This window comes from Barbus barbus, assembly GCF_936440315.1.
Source record: "Barbus barbus genome assembly, chromosome: 36".
NCBI classification, from domain to species: Eukaryota; Metazoa; Chordata; class Actinopteri; order Cypriniformes; family Cyprinidae; genus Barbus; species Barbus barbus.
In genome coordinates, this window is record NC_136714.1 from 7,532,317 (window position 1) to 7,553,883 (window position 21,567).

General features: G+C 37.6%; 1 protein-coding gene across 3 annotated transcripts in view; it reads right to left on the bottom strand.

Annotated features, from left to right (window-relative positions):
• The window catches only part of LOC306856269 (E3 ubiquitin ligase RNF121-like), a 113,010-nt gene that overhangs the window by 49,595 nt on the left and 41,848 nt on the right, over positions 1-21,567 (bottom strand). For 2 of the 3 annotated variants that reach the window (XM_079395427.1, XM_079395429.1), the window contains exons 2-4: positions 16,083-16,120; positions 3,151-3,292; positions 1,326-1,480 (exon numbers count right to left, since the gene is read on the bottom strand). In XM_079395427.1, the coding sequence (XP_079251553.1) occupies positions 1,326-1,480; positions 3,151-3,292; positions 16,083-16,120 (335 nt within the window). The remainder of the gene's footprint in view (positions 1-1,325; positions 1,481-3,150; positions 3,293-16,082; positions 16,121-21,567) is intronic. The other variant, XM_079395428.1, reaches the window with a different exon arrangement.

Here is a 21,567-nt window from a genome sequence, read left to right on the forward strand (position 1 = left end):
AAAAAAAATCTTAGCCTTTTAATGAAAATGGGAACAAATAAAAGTGACTAAGTGTTGGACTAAATCTGTTAAAATGTTACACATTGCTCTTTGTATGGTTGTAAAATACATTTATGAAAAAAGTAATATATTTATATATAAATATATAGGGCCTACTATAAAATTAAAATACTTTTTTTAATGTATAGCACAGTAATGAGGCAGCAACATATGACAGATAAGATGAACAAGAAAGGCTATTAATAATCTTTCATTGTGCAAAAGTATTATGAAACGAAAGGCTCCAATGCTCACAAAGCGCTTATGCGCATCCCGTTCGCAGAATGATATGCTTGAAGCAACACGGAGTCACAGCGTGCAGCGCTCCGCTTAGAGAAGTTCAAAGCACAAAGGGAAGAGACATTGCTGCATATTATATTAAATCTGTGCAGTAGTTTATTGCGCGTTTTCTTTTAAAAGTTTTAAATCTCAGTTACTGTGCTCGTGAAGAACAATTCATAGTGCTCTCCAGTGTTGTGACCTAACACAGCAGAAATGAACACGATTTAGAAACAAAACGAAAAACTCCAGAAACTCCAAAAGAAGACCTTTTAGGCAAAACCATTTATCTTTATTTACAGATCAAGTATAATATTAGGAACATTAAATAATCTTGGAGAGAGTTTCATCGTCTTGACTGTCGTAACCGAATGCGACACACAGTTTGAACGCTGAATGGATCATGACAGAAAGCCACAGCGGAGAGAAGAGTTTGCATAAACTTCACTTAAACTGTGGAATGGCTTCAGAACACTTGGAATATAGGGAACTTAAACTTTATGGTGCTTTTTGATGTTTTTGTGGCTTTCGTGGGGTTTAACAATAACAATCATTTGGATCGGTCTTGTCAGATACCGAATATCGGATCGGCGCAGCCCTAGTTACCACCTGTTGGCAGTTTATGTTTCATACTTACATAATTTTGTTTTTTAAAAATCATAACATTATATTTATACAAATATTGCTTCGTAGAAAACAAATATAGCCTAGTAGAAAACGTTGTCACTGCTGTGAACCAACCATCACAACAGAATGTGAAAAGCTTTGGGAGTAACCTGTCCATGACAGACCTAAATCAACCAAGGTACTGGCACAAAATCACACTCCACAAAATATTGTCTAAATGTTGTTGTCAAAACCCCCCAAAATATTGAGATATATTTTCTGTCAATATTGAACACCCGTACCTCAAACAGAGACAGTTGATAAAAAGTAAACTCGGGCAGAGAAAGTTAACCACAGCTTATCGGGCTCAAAGTCCAATCATGATACATTTTTTTTGTTACCTTGGAGTGGTGCAGTCCAGTGGTTTTCGGGTAGCACGAAAGGAGATGAAGGCCGTAACAACAGAGAAGATGAACCATGTCACCAGAAACCTCCACCAGTGCAGCTTAGTGGTGAAGTACAGAGGAACCACCCACATTTGGAAGAGGGTTACCAACTTAAAAAAAAAAAAAAAAAAAAACTCTTTATTTATATGAATAAATAAATAAGCACACACACACAGAGCAAAGAAAATCCCTCCTTATTAAGTAACTTAGAATTAAATTTCCTGTGTCCCTTATTTCCCCCTATTTAGTGTAATATCCTATGTAAACTCACTTTTTTCTATATCTGTATACATCGCTACCTCTTCAGCACATTACATTACCCCTAGTATATAGATTTACCTAATACATTTATACATGTTTATTCTGTCTGCCTAACATTTAAAAAAAAAATACATGTATATTTTATTCTTTATTCACTGTGCAGTGTAGAGAGATTAATTTATTATAATGGAACTTTGTGAGATTGCGATAAACTGAAATGAGTGACAGCTCTTAGAGATTATAAAGGGAGCACTCTTTGCATGGTTTCTTGGCCATATATAATCCTTTCAGAATTTGAATAAATGTTTTTTTTTTTCATGCGGTTAAATGGACCGATGGATACGTACACTGAAAAGAAAATAAAAAAAAAATCAGGATTTTGAGATGTTAACTCAAAACTGAAATATCAAGACAGAAATGTTTAATCCTGTGTAATAAACACAATTCTGATAAAGTCAGAAATGAAAAATGTTAACTCAGAATTGCAACAAATAAAGGATTGTTGTATAAAAAGTTGCATTTAACCTTGTTTTTTAAATGGGGTATTCCACAGTCAGCAGAGCTCATTTACCATTTTCTTCATATGTATCTACTCCAACATAAACATTTAATACATTGAAAATAAGATATACTTTATGTCCCAAATGACATATTACATATTATGTACTTTATGCACTTTACTATTGTATGAATTTTAGAAGGGTTTCCCATTCAGCATCAGATCCTGACAGTACAGAAAGCTGCAACTGTTGAGTGCATATAGTGTGCAATATTCCACATTTCAGTGAATATACTGCTCTCACTATTTATGATACAAAATGGCATAAGAACATGAATTGGGACACACCTAATATTCTCAGTTAAAAACTTAAAAACACCATAAAATTTAAATGCTAATGGTTCTGCATGCTAATCATCGACATAAAAGATGAATATTGTTATAAAAATACCAAAGACTGTTCTAAGAACATAGAAAAATAAATCAAAAATCAAGTATGTATAGAGAAGTATAGCGAAGTTTAGCCGGTATCTATCTATTAACACTGTTATTTTGTAAACTTATGCTAAAATGCTTGATTTTTTCACATCAGTCTATACCCCACACCCCATAAAGGCAAAGCAAAAACAAGAAGTGTAATAACTTGACAAAAAGAAAAGAAAAAAATGAAATATTACACTGACATATATAATTCATAGGGCTGCACAATTAATAGTTTTTTTAATTTATGATCACAATTTCTGCTTTTCTTGATTAATTAATTAAAAATAACTGTCACAATATTAGACCCCTGGTTATCCTGATTTTTTTTTTTTTTTTTGATATTTCAGTTATCTTGCATTTTTAACAAGTAGGGATGCACAATTTGGGGAAGGGGAAACTAATTGCGTTTTTTTCTGGTTAAAATTGTGATTATGATTTTAGAAACAAACAACAACAAACATCCTGTAAAGAACACCAGGTTTGTTGTGCTCCAAGTAGCACAAAAACGTGTGAGAGAGAAGAAAAAAACTGTCTCACATTGTATGATTTGGGGTGTCTCTGTTTCCACTGAACCAGGACAAGTTGGGCAATGACGAGTGTGACAATGAGAATGAGAACCATCTCTGCATGCATGGCTTCATGCCCTTTGTGTTTGGCATGCATTTTAGCATGTTCCAACCTGCAAAACAGAAAAAAAATAAGCATAGTATATTTGCATAGTATTTACTTAAAATTTCCTACAGGTTTGATTAAACCATCTAAATATTAGGAGCATGTTATACTGGAAGACAAAAACACTAAACACTAAAAGACAGCTTATCATGGAACGGATTTAAAAAAATATATATTTTTATTTAAAAAAAAAAAATTATGCACATAATTAAATAAATAAATACATACATACATACATAGACTACAATATAATCAGTAGTTAATATGCCATTGGTTCTCCCATGATTTTGATAACACCAGCCTTGGTCATTATACAATAAGTTTGCACATGCCATGCATAATTCCTGGCAAAGAACACCTTGCAAAGATTTATTCATCAGCTTTGATTCAAGTTTATAAGGTTTTTAATTAGATTAAGTAATGTCTTTGCTGTACCTTCATTCCATGCGTAGTGTGTTTTGTATTGTTATTAGGGGTCCACCAAAGGATGAAATAAACTCTTTATTTTTCTGCCCTAAATGTATAGGTGTCAGAGAATGTAAATCATAGAGACCCGAAAGTGTGGTCCCAAATATCCACCGATACAGTGGTGCACGTACACACATCCATCCGACACTAGGTGGCACTATAATAAAGGCAATTTGCATTTTGATCCCTAACGCTAGCTGCACACTAGACGATTTTCAAATCTTAACCGATTTTAAAACCATGGGAGACCACAGACATGAAGACAGTTCAAGCGAATGATTCGATTCAGACAATAAATGATTAGAGCAGACCGCGAGACTGCACACTTGGGCTGTATCCGAAAACTTAGGCAGCTGACTTGCTGCCTTATGAGGCAATAGGTGTGTTCGACTTCATGCAGCGCAGCATGAAGTCATCATTTTAATCTCTTTTATAAAATGTTCAAAGTTTAGCTCAGCTTTAGTCCATTTTTTCACATGAATGTGATTTTCCAAGTAAAATAAGATTTGTGAGCTGTATTGGATTTGAAGATGTTAGAAACACACGTCATTGTTGTCATGTGGTGAATTTGGCCAATCGTGAAATAGCTGTGTCGTCATCTGCGCTCTTGCAGTCGCTTTGGAGAAACTGCGCCGGCTGAGTGAGCCGGCTGCTCTCGAAATGCTCTCGCGGTACTTTGATGCCACACGTGACAGTGACGCGGCATCGGTGCTGGTTCAAGTCGGACAAATTTTCTAACCGGCATGCACTGCTTCAAGTCAGCCGCCGATCAGTTTTCATGGCGCTGCATGAAGTCGAACACACCTAATGACTTTGCAGGCAGCGTTTTTGCACGAAGGCAACTCATGAAACTGATTTCGGACAGGCTTCTGAGGCAGCGTAATGGTTTAATGATCTACAAAAAAATAGAACGAATTGAATTCAAAAAGCCTTGAAGATTGAAGGAACGATTTCACAGTGACACGTGATCTCACGGAAACTTGCGAGATCAAACATGACTAGAGAAGTAAAACAAATAGCTGACGTTGTCAGCTGGCTCTCCTGGCGCGCGTTCAGTTCACAGTGAAAAACAAAGTATACAAAAGAAAATGGGTGATGTTCTCTGCTTTCACGGCATGTTTGTGACTGCCAGGTTTCAGCTAAAGAAGCACGCAACATCCGGTGAGTGACGCTTGCTCGCCCGCTCATATTGGCTATCGTCTCGATCGGGAGCAGATAAATAATCGTAATCACACCACACAACAGAGGATGTTTGGACAAAAAATAGTTTGCGACATGCTGCGAATCTTTTGGCTATTATTATATCATCATTGTCATTAGGATATGTCCTCAAAACCTTCAAATTGGCTATAATTAAGCCTCTCATTAAAAAAACACAACTTGACCCCAAAGATCTAGTTAATTACAGACCGATCTCAAATCTCCCTCTTCTGTCAAAGATACTAGAAAAGGTAGTATCCTCACAATTATATTCCTTCTTAGAGAAAAATGGTATCTGTGAGGAATTCTAGTCAGGATTTAAACCGTATCATAGTACTGAGACCGCTCTCATTAGAGTTACAAATTACCTGCTTCTATCATCTGATCGTGGTTGTATCTCTTCATTTGTGCTACTGGATCTTAGTGCTGCATTCGACACTATCGACCACAACATTCTTTTGAATAGACTAGAACACATTGTTGGCATTAGTGGAAGTGCCTTAGCATGGTTCAAATCGTACTTATCTGAACGCCATCAGTTCGTAGCAGTGACTGAAGAGGTATCATATCGATCACAAGTGCAGTACGGAGTACCTCAAGGCTCAGTACTAGGGCTGTTACTGTTCACGCTTTACATGTTACCCTTGGGAGATATTATCAGGAGACATGGTGTTAGCTTTCATGCTGATGATACTCAGCTCTATATTTCTTTGCAGCCCTGTGAAACACCAAATTGAGAAACTAACGGAATGCATAGTCGATATAAAAAAACTGGATGACGAGTAATTTCTTACTGCTAAATTCAGAAAAAACAGAAGTGTTAATAATCGGACCTAAAAACCCCACATGTAATAACCTAGAACACTATCTAACACTTGACGGCTGCTCTGTCGATTCTTCGTCATCAGTTAGGAACCTAGGTGTGCTGTTTGATAGCAATCTTTAATTTGAAAGCCATGTTTCTAGCATCTGTAAAACTGTTTTTCCATCTCAAAAACATATCTAAATTGCAACCTATGCTCTCAACGTCAAATGCAGAAATGCTAATTCATGCGTTTATGACCTCAAGGTTAGATTATTGTAATGCTTTATTGGGTGGTTGTTCTGCACGCTTGATCAACAAACTACAGCTGGTCCAAAATGCAGCAGCTGGAGTTCTTACTAGAACCAGGAAGTACGACCATATTAGTCCGGTTCTGTCAACACTGCACTGGCTCCCTATTAAACATCGTATACATTTTAAGAGCTTGTTAACTTATAAAGCCCTGAATGGCTTAGCTCCTCAGTACCTGAGTGAGCTCTTATCACATTATAGCCCTCCACGTCTGCTGCATTCTCAAAACTCTGGCCGTTTGATAATACCTAGAATATCAAAATCGACTGCGGGCGGCAGATCCTTTTCATATTTAGCGCCCAAACTCGGGGACAATCTACCTAACGCTGTTCGGGAGGCATACACACTCTGTCAGTTTAAATCTAGATTAAAGACACATTTCTTTAACCTGGCTTACACATAACACACTAATACGCTTCTATTATTCAAATCCATTAAAGCATAGTTAGGCTGCATTAATTAGATCAGGGGTTCTCAACCTTTTGCAAGCTGGGCCCCCCCAAAGCTGGTTCATTGCAGTTGGGGCCCCAGTGCCCTCCCCCCCACATCCCAAACACCACCTTGCATAGATAGATAGCCCTAGGCTATTATTTTTAGGCCCACATTATTATTATTATTATTATTATCATCAGTAGCGGTAGGTAGGCCTATATTATCAATACTAGGCTATTGTTATAATTGGCAGTAGCACCAGACTTCTAATGTGAGCTTGCAGACATTATTATTATTATGAGTAGTAGGCCTATCATCATTACTAGGCTATTGCTATATAATTATATGAGGTTACATGCTTTATTGTTGTTGTTGTTATTATTATCATCATCAGTATAGGCCTATTATCATTACTAGGCTATTGCTATAATTGGGAATTGGCACCAGACCTCTGATATTAATTTATGCTTTATTATTTTTATTATTACTAGGCCTAATAGTAGGCATCATCTGCATTTTTTACAGAAGCTTGCAGGTAGGTGATGTTAATGTGAGACCTGAGCCTGCTTTGCCTTGCAAAGATCCTCAATTCTTGGCTCAATGTTTGATAAACATAGCCTCAAATCATCTTCGATTTGTGCACGATTGCGGTATTTCGTTTTGAGTGCAGTCATTTTTGAGAATCCTGCCTCACACAAATATGTCGATGCGAAAGGAAGGAGAATCTTAAAGGCGACGTCACAGAGTTCAGGATATTCCTGCATCAATGCTGCCCAGAATGACGAAAGAGGGCAGGAGCTAAAGAGTTCCTTCAGTCTACTGTCACTCTTCAGCTCAATAAGCTGTTCCTGCATATCAATTGATAGCTCGATTGCTGTGCACACAAACGGATCTCGAACCCATGCAAAAGAGCAATAATCCTCTTTAAAGTACGTCCCAAATTGTTTTCTCATTGCTGACAGGTGCTCAGAGGCTGATTGAAATAGGGAAGAGAAATCGTATGACGTGCCTGCATCAGTTATAAAGTCTGCAAGGCTGGGGAACAAGTCGCAGTTCCCTCGACTGATGCGGCCATGTCAGAGGTCTAGTTTTTGTGTGAAGGCGTGCACTTTGTCTGCAAGGAGCAAAATATGAGTTTCGCGGCCTTGCAAAGACAGGTTGAGGCCGTTCAAGCGGTCAAATATATCGACCAAATAGGAAAGAGACGCAAGCCACATAGTGTCATCCAGATGCTTCGCCAGATCTGATTTGATTTCTGTCAAAAACCACTTCACCTCCTCTCGCAGCTCATACAACCGCTGTAACACCCGCCCCCTGGAGAGCCAGCGTACTTCAGTGTGCAGAAGCAGCTGTTCATGCCCTGACCCCATCTCCTGGCAGAGGACCCCAAAGAAGCGAGTGTTTAGCGGCCGTGATTTGATGAGATTTATCATTTTCACGGATTGGTTCAGCACAGAGTCAAAAAGAATCGGCATTTTTTTTTAGCAGCTAGTGCTTTGCGATGAACCATGCAATGTGTCCATTTCACAAGTGGAGCTACTTGCTGAACGCGAGCAGCTAGGTCACGCTCACGCCCCGTCATTGCCTGCGCACCATCCGTGCATAGGCCAACGCATCGGTCCCAAGCCAAACCATTTTCACGGATAAAAATATCAAGGACATTGAAAATGGCTTCTCCTGTAGTGTGCGACTGAAGAGGCCGGCAAAACAGGACATCCTCCTCAATTGCCTTGTCACGCAGATACCTGACATAGGTGAGGAGCTGTGCCTGCCCAGCAATATCAGTGGATTCGTCCAGCTGCAGCGCGTAGTAAGGACTCTTTTTTACGAACTCTATCAGTTGCTCTCTGATATCATTGGACATGTCTATAATTCTCCTAGGACTGTGTCATTGGACAGCGGTACTGCACCGAGTTTGGCTGCTGCACTATCGCCTATCATTATTTTGCACATGTCTTATGCTGCCGGCAAAATGAGAGTCTCGGCGATTGTATGCAGTTTACCCAGTTTACCGATTCTTTTGGCCACTACATACGATGCCTCCAAACACTGTTTAGACACAGTGCTGTGCACTGAAATGGTTGCCTGTTGCTGATGGAGGCCATCAAGCTTTCTTTTAAAATATTCAGCCGGTTTATTTTTAATGCCAGCATGCTTTGTTTCGAGGTGCCTTTTTAATTTGCAGGGCTTCATACTGTCGTTTGCCAGCACCTCGGCACACACGACACACTGAGGTCTCAGATAAGCCGTGACTGTAAACCCAAACTGCAGGTATGCTTCATCGTACCTTCGAAGCTTTTTTGCAGCTGGTGGTGCGTCGGCTTGGCTTGTTGGTCCTCACAAGAAATTTCTCCATTTTTTTTGTTTTCAATAAAGTTTAGGCAATATGTAACTGTGTGTGTGGCTACGTTGAGAGACGTATCAGGGGCTAATCAGTAGGGACTTAGGCATGATCTTTAATTAAACCAACAAAATAATTATTTTGCAGACAATTCAGATTTTATTTTAATACTTAACGTTTGTAGTGTGTGTGTGTGTGTGTGTGTGTGTCTTAGTCGAGTGGGTAGTTTTAGCGAAGTGTAGCTACTGCCTAGCAGTTAAAAAAAATTACTGGCTAGGGCTGAGATTTGATCTAAACTTTAACAAGAATGTTTGTGGGTTTAGTCTTTAAAAAGACTGTTGGGGTTTTGTAGTAAAGGCCTATGTAAATCGAGATTGATAACAGACTAGCGAGAACTGGCACAAGCGAACTTGGCAAGAGACTAGACTAGAGTGAATGGAGAGCTATGTCGTGAGTCAATTTAAATGCAGTGATTTATTTTTGTGTGAGAGTGAGTGAACATTTACATTTACATTTACGGGAACGGCGGCGGCCATGCGCGTTTCATTTGCAGCCTGGGCTGTGCCCAAATTCAGGGTCTGCATCCTCCTTAGGATCCTTCCTACCCGGTTGAAGGAGGAGGGATCCTCCGACGTCCGCAAAACCCGGAAGTCGGTGTTTGTGAATTTGGACAGCCTACCCTTCTTTCAGTTCCCTCCCTTACCCGTTGCTCATATCCTGTCGCCTAGCAACCGTGACAGCGCCAAGCAAGAAGCGGGAAAATGGACAAACAAAGAGCTATTCTCCTCATTTTAATTCTTTTGGAAGAAATAAAGCAATTAAATAAATTAAATACTTTCTTTGCTCGTTGTCGGAGAGTTTTTTTATATCAGACTACAAGACAGTCACATCCAGGTAAGCCATTATAGCCTATTTTTATTTGTTTTTAAGTATTCTACTAATTTCTCCTACAAATTCATTGAGCCGAAGCATAAACTTTAGCTTGTTTTGTCAGAGAAACTCCTCTCCCACTCCGCTACCGCTCGCTTCGTCCGCCATTACGCTCTGCCGAAAAGAATTATGGGATAGGTAGGACGGGAAAGGATCCACCACACCCATCCTTCCAATTCGGGGAAAAGGAGGACGTATTTGTGGGCCGCATTTGAAGGATCCTACGAATTTGGACAGCCTTCGTCGCGGCGCTGTGACGTAACATCCTTCAAATGAGTACTCCGAAGGATGCAGACCCTGAATTTGGACACAGCCCTGGACGCGGAGGGGTGTGTGTCTCCTCTCTGCTCTGACTGCTGCTCGAGGCTACTGAGAGACTGACCGCCTGTGAGTGCTTTTGGACGGGAGAGGGGCTCACGGCAGCACCCGCTGCTCGTTGAGCACAGTAGGCCTAACTGCAGAGTGATTCGTGCTTTCGAGTCTCCAAACACCACAAAAGTCTCCAAAAACACCAGTAAAAGTCACTGGATTTGTCGCTTTTGACAAAAAAAAAAAAAGTCGCCAGGAGGATGATTTGTTTGTGTTATAATCAGTGCTTGAAGTGGGGGAAAAAGGTGGCAGTACTCTCTTTGCATTGGTAAATCATTACATTTTTACAGTGAAAAACAAAACTTGGGAGATATTGCTGTTACAACAATTTATTGTTATTTATTTATTAACAACATAAATGTATTTAAACATGTTTGTGTGTGCGTGGCTGCGTGCGTGCATTTCACAAAAACTAAAGGAAAGCTTTAACTGTAGCCTATATTCTGACTAGTTTATTCGTTATATATATATATATATATATATATATATATATATATATATATATATAAATAAAAAACTAAATACGACCTCACGTTTTATACGTTTGCAGCCTCTGCAACTTCCGTCCGTCATAAAAATGAATTCGGATGGTTTGATTTTCTGCATTTTTCGCATCCGTAGCAAATATTTTCAGGGGTGTTTTTGACAATTGAGAGCCACCAAATGACGAATATGAAAAAACGAATACGACAGTTTCAGACTCAGTCAGGGTGCAAGGACCTTAAACTTTTGAGGCTTGCGCAGCTTCTCGAGGAGAAATCAAACAAATGAGCGCCGTTTTCTAAAGTCTATGAGCGCAGCACACACAAATAAACTAAATTGACATACTGCAGTTAAATTTCAAAATGTGGTGTTTTTATATTTATAACATTTGAATACAGTTCAGCAACATACATCACACGACCTGACGACCAAGAGAGCTGACGATTGACCATCACTTAATTTACCATCACCTCACGATTGAAAATGTGACACTGATTTCAAATATGACAGTTCAACAAACAAGTTAATAATATTAAGTCACTTACATTTTTGATGAAATAATGACTATTTTGGTCTATTTTAGCAGCGAAAATAGATCCGATGAATCCAAACAAAGATCACAGCATAGCGCATCTCACAGCAACACTCAATCGTGTTTTGAATGATTCAGGTGTTTTGAACGAATCGGTTGAGTCAAAGATTCAATGACCCATGCACAAACATCTGTCTCATTCTTGATGAATCGGCCGTTTGAACGAATCGTTTGAATGAACGACTCAATGACTCGCTTAATAAAACCGCTTATCACCTGCATTTGCGCTCACTATCGACAAACCAATCAAATTTGTTCAAAACGCTTTTTTTTTTTTTTAAATCAGTCCAAACACATTTTAATTTGTATTCAGGAGTTATGTATATACAAAACTATAACTTTTTATGACAGTAGTTTAGTGATAAAAAAAAATGTGCAAATTTTTTTTTTTTCAGTTTTTTTCCTCCCATCCTGTAGCCTACTCGCGCACCATGTCCGATTTCTCCCAAGGTTTTTTTTTTTTCTCCATTCTGTCACAGAGGGAGTTTTGGTTCCTTGCCGCTGTCGCCTCTGGCTTGCTCAGTTGGGGACACTTAATTTCTAGTGATTATCGTCAATTTGATTTTGCAGATACTATTTAAACTAAACTGATCTAGACAATGACATCTCTGAATTCAATAATGAAATGCCTTAACTGAAAATTGAGTGTTTAATCTTATTTTTATACATTACTGACACGCTATCCTCCAATTTGATATTGTTAAGTGCTTTGACACAATCTGTATTGTTAAAAGCGCTATATAAATAAAGGTGACTTGACTTGACTAGACTTGCTACTTTAAGCTGAGGATAGTTCAAACCCTCTACATACTTCTGTTCTCTTATCTCCTGTTATTACTTCATAATGGAGTTATCACTTATCTCTCTTAATGTAAAGGGCATTCAAGATATTGTAAAAAGAAAAACAATATTTTTGTTTTGCAAAGAAATTTTTATTTAAACAAATTTATTTTTTATTTTTTTACAAGAATCCCACTCAAGTGCAAAAGACGTTCTGATTTCGAAGAACCAGTGGGGTGATGAACTCATGGAACTAATCATTCAGCCGGTGTGATCATTTTGAAAGGCAGCCTCAGAGGAAAAGTTCTTTATAACAATGTGATGTCAAAGGACATTGGGTAATTTTAGTTATTGAAATGGGCAGTAATATGTTTATATTATGTAATGTTTATGGATATAATTCTTGTGTTTTGAATCATAATTTGTTGGACACTATAGAGGAAAATGTAAATATTCTCTCAACTAAATTTCCAATGGCAAAGGTAATTATTAGTGGAGATTTCTATATGGTTCATAATAATGCTCTAGATAGATATTGATATTGATCTAGATATTGAAATAAGAAAATTTAGCATACAATTTGGGAAAAAATTGGCCATGAAAAAAAGAACACGTATTCAAGACATAATTAAAGAGATTTTAAATTTAAATCAATCATCTACACACCCATCAAATAGTGATGATTTAGAAAATTTACAGAAAGAATTAGACCGTATTTATCAAGAAAAAGGCAGAGATGCCTTCGTAAGATCTAGAAGGAAGTGGATGGAAGAAGGTGAGAGAAACAGCAAATACTTTTTTAACCTTGAGAAAAGAAATGCATAAATAAACTTAATTAGAAAATTAAAAATTAACAGTACTGTTACTGAAAACCTAGGCATGATTTCTGAATTTGTTTCTAAATATTATGCTGATATTTATACTTTAGGAGAAGAACAAGACAATATAATTATTTTTAAAGCAATAAAAAAAATCCAAAAATGTTGTCTTTAGAAAGTAAAACAGTGTGTTCTCAAGACCTTTCTCTAAATGAAATTGAATTCTTTATAAAAGCTCTTAAAAAAATCCCCTGTATCTGGGGATGGGCTTACATCAGAATTTTATAAAGTTTTTATAAATGATATATCTAAATTCCTGTTAGCGGTATATAAAGAGGCCATCAATAAAGGATCCTTACCTGCATCATTTAGACAAGGTGTTATCACCTTGATCCCCAAGCGTCAAAAATATATCCTTTTATTAGAAAATTGGCGACCTATCTCATTACTGAATAATGTTTATAAAATAAATGGCGTAAATTTTTGTAAAATGTATGAAAAAAAAATGTAATGAGAACTGATGAAACTCAATGTGGATTCATGAAAGGTTGCTACATTTCCTCTAATATTCGCTTAGTTATTGATTTAGTGCAGTATAGTAATTTATTAAATGGAGACCCTTTGATACTGTTTCTGGATTTTAGAAAAGCTTTTGATACAGTAAGCCATAATTTTATATTTGATTCATTAAAACTCTTTGATTTCGGAAAATATTTCATCAAAAGTGTAAAAACTATGTACTGTGGTAGTAATAGCTCTATTAAACTTGCTAATGGGACATCTCCTAGATTTGAAATAAATTGAGGCATCCGACAAGGTTGTCCAATTTCTGCATTCCTTTTCTTGGTCGTAGCTCAAGTTCCTACAGCTTAAAAATAATTTAGGAATGTGCTGAGTTAGGATAGCTTTTACTATTCAGGTCAATCATATATTCATAAAAAATTTGAATAAGGAAGGCGATAACTTTGCCATAGTGTCCTTTCAATTTGCCACAGCCATTGCATGCTTTGCAAGTGCTGCACTTTATTTGTACCATTTTTTTATTAGTTTATTTATTAGAATTTGAAAGATAATAACGATATTGTGATCTCTGATTTTAGTCCTTGGAAATGAAAAAAGCAGTGCTTAAAGTCCTTGAAAGTCCTGGAATTTCATTTAGCAGTTTCTGTACGAACCCTGCAACCGTCAAAGAGACCAATAAATAATATGGATATTAAAGCAGAAGTAAAAAAAAAAAAAAAAAAAAAATTCTGGAGACATGTCTTTTAAATTATCTCTCAATTCTGGCCGCGGCAACTGGGCATCAGTGCAGTTCCTCCTGTACAGAGCTGCACTAAAATGGAGCAGAACTGGCACAAACCTAGAAAAACGGTAAGTTTAAGAGAATTACTGTACAGGAGGAACTGCACTGATGCCCAGTTCTGAATAGTGTGCTTTCTGGAACAGTGCTGCAACAGTATGGATGCCCACTGCTGTCCCAGCAGCACAAGAACGACAGGCTGGAAATCCTTTAAAATAACCTGTGAAGATAATGACATTGGGTTACAAATTGAATTGATTTTCATTGAATTGATAGGGATCCATGAAAACTGCTATATTAAATGTAAACGATCAATTCAAGCTTCAGGTTACAGATAATACTTTAACTTTTCACTAAACTCTTAGGTAATAATCAAATCGGCACAATAGTCATGCAGCGTTATCTGGCCTTATAAGCTAGATGATAGAAGACAATAGCACAATACTCACCTTAATATTTTCGATGTAACTTGAACTGCTTAATGCCCTTCTCCATTTTGGTGTTACAGCTGACAGATTTGCAATGCGATGAACAGCATTTAGTAACCCGGGGTTATCCGCAGCACCGGATGTAAATATGTATCCCGAGGAAGAACGCAGGTGTATACATAACTTGAGATACCCTTACACTTTATAATGTGATTTATGTTATACTATAGTAAGATAACGTTACTGCGGTCAAGCCAGCCGCGGCCAGAATTGAGAGATAAAATACATGTCTCCAGAATCTTTTTATTTTTATTTGTAGGCCTACATCTGCTTTAATATACATATATTTTTTGGTTGTCTTTGAGGTTGTGTGTTACTATATTTTCCTTTAAAGGTTAATTTCGGTCTCTCTCGCGCATTTTTGGTCTCTCTCTGCATTCGCTTCTCTTTTATCCAGTACGGCGCCTCATACTTTTTCGTGCTGAGCGTTCGGGTGTTTTTTTCGAGAGTTGAAGAATGTTCAACTTTGGATAAAACGCTGCACTCATCACTGTCACTTTTCAGTCAGCTAACCAATTAGAGTGGAAGAGAGGCGGGACTACCGACTATACTATGGCTGAACAACAATGGAGAGGTTAATATTGCTTGTCTCAGAGTATTTATTTCTTTACTAGATCGAATTGCCGGACTACCATAATATTGCTATGAAATATAATTTTTGGAGAAACATTTCATTCGCTCTGCGTCTGCCATTACTTCAGCGGATATTCCGTATCATAGCAGCCACAGAGTCTCAACGGAAAAAAAAAACCGCTGCGCTCTCAAGCGCTCACAGCCGAGCGTTTTCAGCAAAGCTTCTGGCGTTTTCAGCTGGAAAAAAAACGCTTTGGTGGACACGCAGCCTAATACAATTAGCTTTTAATAAAGCAACTCAACATTCAACTTTTTCATCATATTTCTTATGTGAGACAACAACTGAAACATAAATGGGCATAATTCCACTGACATTTGACAAACAGAAATGGAATAATGAGTCCAGCAATAGAGTGGAGTTCAATATCAAAAGTAGCAGACAATAAGTAGCAGTGAGTATGTGGTGTTTCCACCAGCTGCTTTAAGTACTACAGTGCATCTCATCTTAATGGACTGAGAAAGATTTGCTAGTTCTTGCTGTAAGATTTTTACTTTACATTTCTTTCCTCATGCCTCCTTTCAGCAGGACTATGGCATGTTCACGCAGGTGATCAGGAACCCTGGACCTATGTCCTAAGTTATTGGAACTGTGACATACTGTACATTTTCTTCTGCCTGTAAACTCTTAAGGTTTTAAGGACTGTTCTACATGTGCATGTGCTAAAATGTTTATGGTTCTTTGAACAAACATGAAAAATATTGTTTAAACATTTACTAATAAAGATGTAAAGCTTATTTAGATTTTACAAAATCTTTAAAAGAGTATCCTGTATAGGATGCTTTTTATTTATATTTTGCTAAATCGGTGCGGGGAAATCCTCAAAATGTATAATAAAGAATGATACAGACCTCCACTTGTCCTCTGGTGAGCGCTCGGACAGACCGATCTGTTGAAATATGAATAATTTCAGCAATAAGTTACAGCAACATTTTCTAAACAAAAGTGCAACATTACATTGCCATAAGGCAGTTATATTTAAAATATTTAATGAGATCTGTATTCTCTCAGTGAAAAGTTAATCTGGTTAATCTAATCAGAAAAGTTAATTCGTGGGGCAAGTCGTGGCTTAATGGTTAGAGAATTGGACTCGTAATCGAAAGGTTGTGGGTTCGAGTCCCCGGCCGGCAGGGATTGTAGGTGGGGGGAGTGAATGTCCAGCGCTCTCTCCACCCTCAATACCACGACTGAGATGCCCTTGAGCAAGGCACCGAACCCCCAACTGCTCCCCGGGCGCCGCAGCATAAATGGCTGCCCACTGCTCCGGGTGTGTGTTCACGGTGTGTGTGTGTGTGTGTGTGTGCATTTGTTCACTACTCACTGCTGTGTGTGTGCACTTGGATGGGTTAAACGCAGTATGGGTCACCATACTTGACAATACGTCACGACTTTACTTTACTTTACTTTTAATTCATGCATTTATGACCTCAAGGCTAGACTATTATAATGCATTGCTGGGTGGTTGGCCTGCAAGTTTAATAAACTCCACTTGTCCAAAATGCAGCAGCTAGAGTAATTACGAGAACAAAGAAGTGTGACCACATTAGCCTAGGTTCTGTCAACACTGCATTGGCTGCCAATTAAGTCTAAATTATTTTGAAATCCTTTTGATTAGGGATGCAGCGAGCCGATACTCAGTATAAGCATAAGCGCTTTGTGCCGCTCTGTATTGGAGCCTTTCGTATTATAATACTTTTGCACAATTAAAGATCATTTATAGAGTTTATTGTTCTGCCCTATGATAGGATAAGACAAGAAAGGCTATTAATAATCTAATGTATAGCACAGTAGGACTCCTATCTATCATGTTGCTGCCTACATTACTGTGCTATACATTTAACAGAAATGTCTTTTAATTGTATAGTATATATTTATATATACACATTTACTTGTTTTCATTAATGTATTTTACAACAGTACAAAGAGAAATGTGTAGCATTTTACCACATTTAGTCCTACACTTATTCACTTTTATTTGTTCCCCACTAATGTTATTTTACTAAATGTTTAGATTTTATAAAATTGTGCACTCGTGATTTTTCTAGAATAACATTTGCTGCTAAATTATCCACTAACCTAGTTTATAACAGTATTTTTGTTAGATTATGATTATATATTTTTTTCATTTGTTATTTTTCATTAAAATGAAGTTGTCTATTTTTAGTAGGTGACTGATCTTTTATTTTTTATTTTTAGAAGAGTAACGATCAGGGGTGCATTTCCCAAAAGCATTGTTAGCTAACTATGGTCGTTAGTTCCACTGAAATCTTTTGGTAATGACAGAACTTGCGACCACAGTTGCTTTTGGGAAACACAGCCCAGGTCAATAAACGGAAGTATAGAAATTCTTCATTGAAAAATTTGACCTGAGATTTGGAACCAAATTATAGTGAGGTAAAAATGATTTCAGAAAGATGGCAGCATCGTTGTTAGTTCTACACAAAGATTGGCTAGTCTATTAGTAAAATCTTTTAACTTTAGCAATCTTAGTTTCATTATATGCCTGTAGTAGCACCAATAATTTTTTTTTTTTTTTTTTTCGGTCTCATATTTATTTTAAATGATGTATTTAAGCAACATCACATGAGCAACAAGTGTAATACGAATGCTGTTTTTGTCAGGAGTAGCACAAGTGTAAGTGTGATTATTGATTTTATACAACAGTTTAATAAATAATTTAATATTGCATTGTATTTTAGACAATATTGTCTGTTTTGCTCAGTCGCCAATGAAAATATTATGTCTAAAGCCACAGCACAATTGTTGTGAGTCTCTAAGTAACACAAAGCGGTGATTCGTTTCTGAACAAATCCACATTTTATAGTTCACCCAAAAATTTAAATTATGTCATCATTTACTTGCTTCCTTACTCATTTATTCATTTATTGGGCAGAATGTTCACCTTTCAACAGGACAATGACACTAAGCACACAGCAAAATTAAAATGGTGGTGTGTACTCACTTCTATGAGATACTGTAAGAACCGGGTTCTCTTTTGAGTCCACTATATTGTGAAGACCAAAAGCACTGAGGCCACTTTCAGCTGATTCCATTTCTGATTCACTTCAACTTATGCAGAGTTCACACTGCACAATTTTAGCCCTGATTTTCACTTGCCGCCAGGTTTTGCAAAATCGCCAACAAATGCCCGAAATCTGAGGCAAATCTGTGCTTGTTCACGCAAGTGACAATCACGCAGTATGAATTATCAAAGACGCGATCTTAGAGAATCGCCGCTGCATTGCCGACGCCCGTGAAATATTTGGCATGCTAAATATCTGGACCGGTCGGCGATTCAAAATCCTGCTGTGTGAAATGAGTTCTAACTGAAACATACATCGACGATGACCTACAGCCAATGAGAGAAGTTCAGGGAGGACTTAATTATTATTTTTTATTAAGCAATAATGCTGCGTTCAAGTCCTCCTGGGACATTCGCACTTACGAGTTGACAAGTCGTTATGATGACGTCGGGTGCGTTCAAGTCACTTTAGTCGGAACAAGAAGGCGATTTAACTTTTCTACATAAAATTCAATATTTTTTTAACTCCACATCTATAAAATGATGAATAAAGAATGTGCATTATTGTGTTTTTTCTTTTTTCTGTTTTTAATTTATGAAGGTGATGTAAACAGAATAATTATATATTCTATTATAATTATACAATAATATAATATTTTGTATGTGTAACTTATATAGTTTTATTGTACATTATAAAAAGATAATCATTTTATTCATTTCAACTTTACCGATGCTGCATATCTTTAGTCTTTGGCTGCGTCCATTCCATCGGACACGTTTTTTCACTGACACGAAAATTTCACAAAGAAAATTTCGACTTTCTCCACTCGTAATAACGACTTTATGGTGACGTTCATCTCGTAAATACGATGTATCCGACATAACTTGAACGCACCATTAGCCATGTACAAACAACTTGGCAATATCAGTACATTTTTGCATTAGAAATTATAATATAGCTACAGAACAGGTGCATTTAGAAATGCATACATACATCATATTCTTCTATAAAGGAAAAAAGATTTATTGCATTTTTCTTTTTCATCACTTTGAGGGCTTTAACTCATTATAAAATGCACATAACGTTGGTTTCACTTTCACGTACTTAGATTTGTGTATATAAAATTTTCCCAGCAGAAGTATGTTGTTAAAAACAAAGTCATCTTTGTTATTGTTTGTTCGGGGAGGTCTTATAGACCAGAATATCAGCATGATCTTGTGCTATTACCTTATCACTTCTCACGTGCGTTTGGTTATGAAACATAGTTTGCGAACCAGACAGAGTTATCGGTGATTCTTCCTATTGTAAAGTCATCCTGTCGCCGATCCATCGTGCAATGTGAACATAGCAGCAACTGAATGCTACCTCAGATAGTCTGCAGTGTGAAAACAACATTGATCGGATGATTTTGAAATCATGCAGTGTGAACTCTGCATTCGGGTTGTGTGATATGATTATTTTTGGCTGTGGATGATTAAAATGTCTCCATAGTCTGCTTTTGAAGAAATATAGTATTGTGCTACAGCACACATTCTATAAGTTGTAGATCTGGCACCTCCATCTCAATATACTGTACAACGCCACATACAGTGATTTTTCAAGTTTTCCCACTTACAAAGAATGGAGAGATCTGTAATTTTCATCGTAGGTACACCTCAACTGTGACAGAATATAAAAAAAAAATCCAGAAAATCACATTGTATGATTTTTGAATAATTAATTTCCATTTTATTGCATGAAATAAGTATTTGATACAATAGAAAAATAGAACTTAATATTTGGTACAGAAACCTTTGTTTACAATTACAGAGGTCAGACGTTTCCTGTAGTTCTTGACCAGGTTTGCACACACTGCAGCAGGGATTTTGGCCAACTCCTCCATACAGGTCTCTCCAGATCTTTCAGGTTTTGGGGCTGTTGCTGGGCAACACGGAGTTTCAGCTCCCTCCATAGATTTTCTATTGGGTTCAGGTCTGGAGACTGGCTAGGCCACCCCAGGACCTTGAAATGGTTCTTACGGAGCCACTCCTTAGTTGCCCTTGCTGTGTGTTTGAGGTCATTGTCATGCTGGAAGACCCAGCCACGACCCATCTTCAATGCTCTTACTGAGGGAAGGAGGTTGTTGGCCAAAATCTCACGATACATGGCCCCATCCATCCTCCCCTCAATACGGTGCAGTTGTCCTGTCCCCTTTACAGAAAAGCACCCCCAAAGCATGATGTTTCCACCCCCATGCTTCATGGTTGGGATGGTGTTCTTGGGATTGTACTCATCCTTCTTCCTCCAAACACGGCGAGTGGAGTTTATACCAAAAAGTAACTCATCTGACCTTGCGCGCACTGCAGGATTTTAATCCATGACGGTGTAGTGTGTTACCAATGGTAACCGTTGAGACTGTGGTCCCAGCTCTCTTCAGGTCATTGACCAGGTCCTCCCGTGTAGTTCTAGGCTGATCCTTCACCTTTCTCAAGATCATTGATACTCCACGAGGCGAGATCTTGCATGGAGCCCCAGTCCGAGGGAGATTGACAGTCATCTTGAATTTCTTCCATTTTCTAATAATTGCACCAACAGTTGTTGCCTTCTCACCAAGCTGTTTGCCTATTGTCCTGTACCCCATCCCAGCCTTGTGCAGGTTTACAATTTTGTCCCTAGTGTCCTTAAACAGCTCTTTGGTCTTGCCCATAGTGGAGAGGTTGGAGTCTGATTGATTGAGTGTGTAAACAGGTGTCTTTTATACAGGTAACGAGTTCAAACAGGTGCAATTAATACAGGTAATGAGTGGAGAATAGGAGGGCTTCTTAAAGACAAACTAACAGGTCTGTGAGAGCCAGAATTCTTGCTGGTTGGTAGGTGATCAAATACTATAATATGGAAGTTAATTATTTAAAAGTCATATAATGTGATTTTCTGGATTTTTTTCTTTTTAATATTCGGTCTCTCACAGTTGAGGTGTACCTACGATGAAAATGACAGATCTCTCCATTCTTTGTAAGTGGGAAAACTTGAAAAATCAGCTGTGTATCAAATACTTATTTGCCCCACTGTATATTCACATCAAATGTTAACTCTGTGGTAGAGTAAAACTGCACTTATTCACAATCACAAAAGTACATTATTTGCATGCCTTGCCAGTTAAACATTTCATTCACGTGCTGTTCTGATGTGCACCTTTTCTGAGCGCGTACACCCAAAGCGCGCACACTAAAAAGCCTGACAAACAGCATCTGATTACTAGACTGTTATCTTTTACATCTGATCATGCGAATACTGTCAAAAACATGTTTTACATATAAACAGTTTTTTTTCTAAA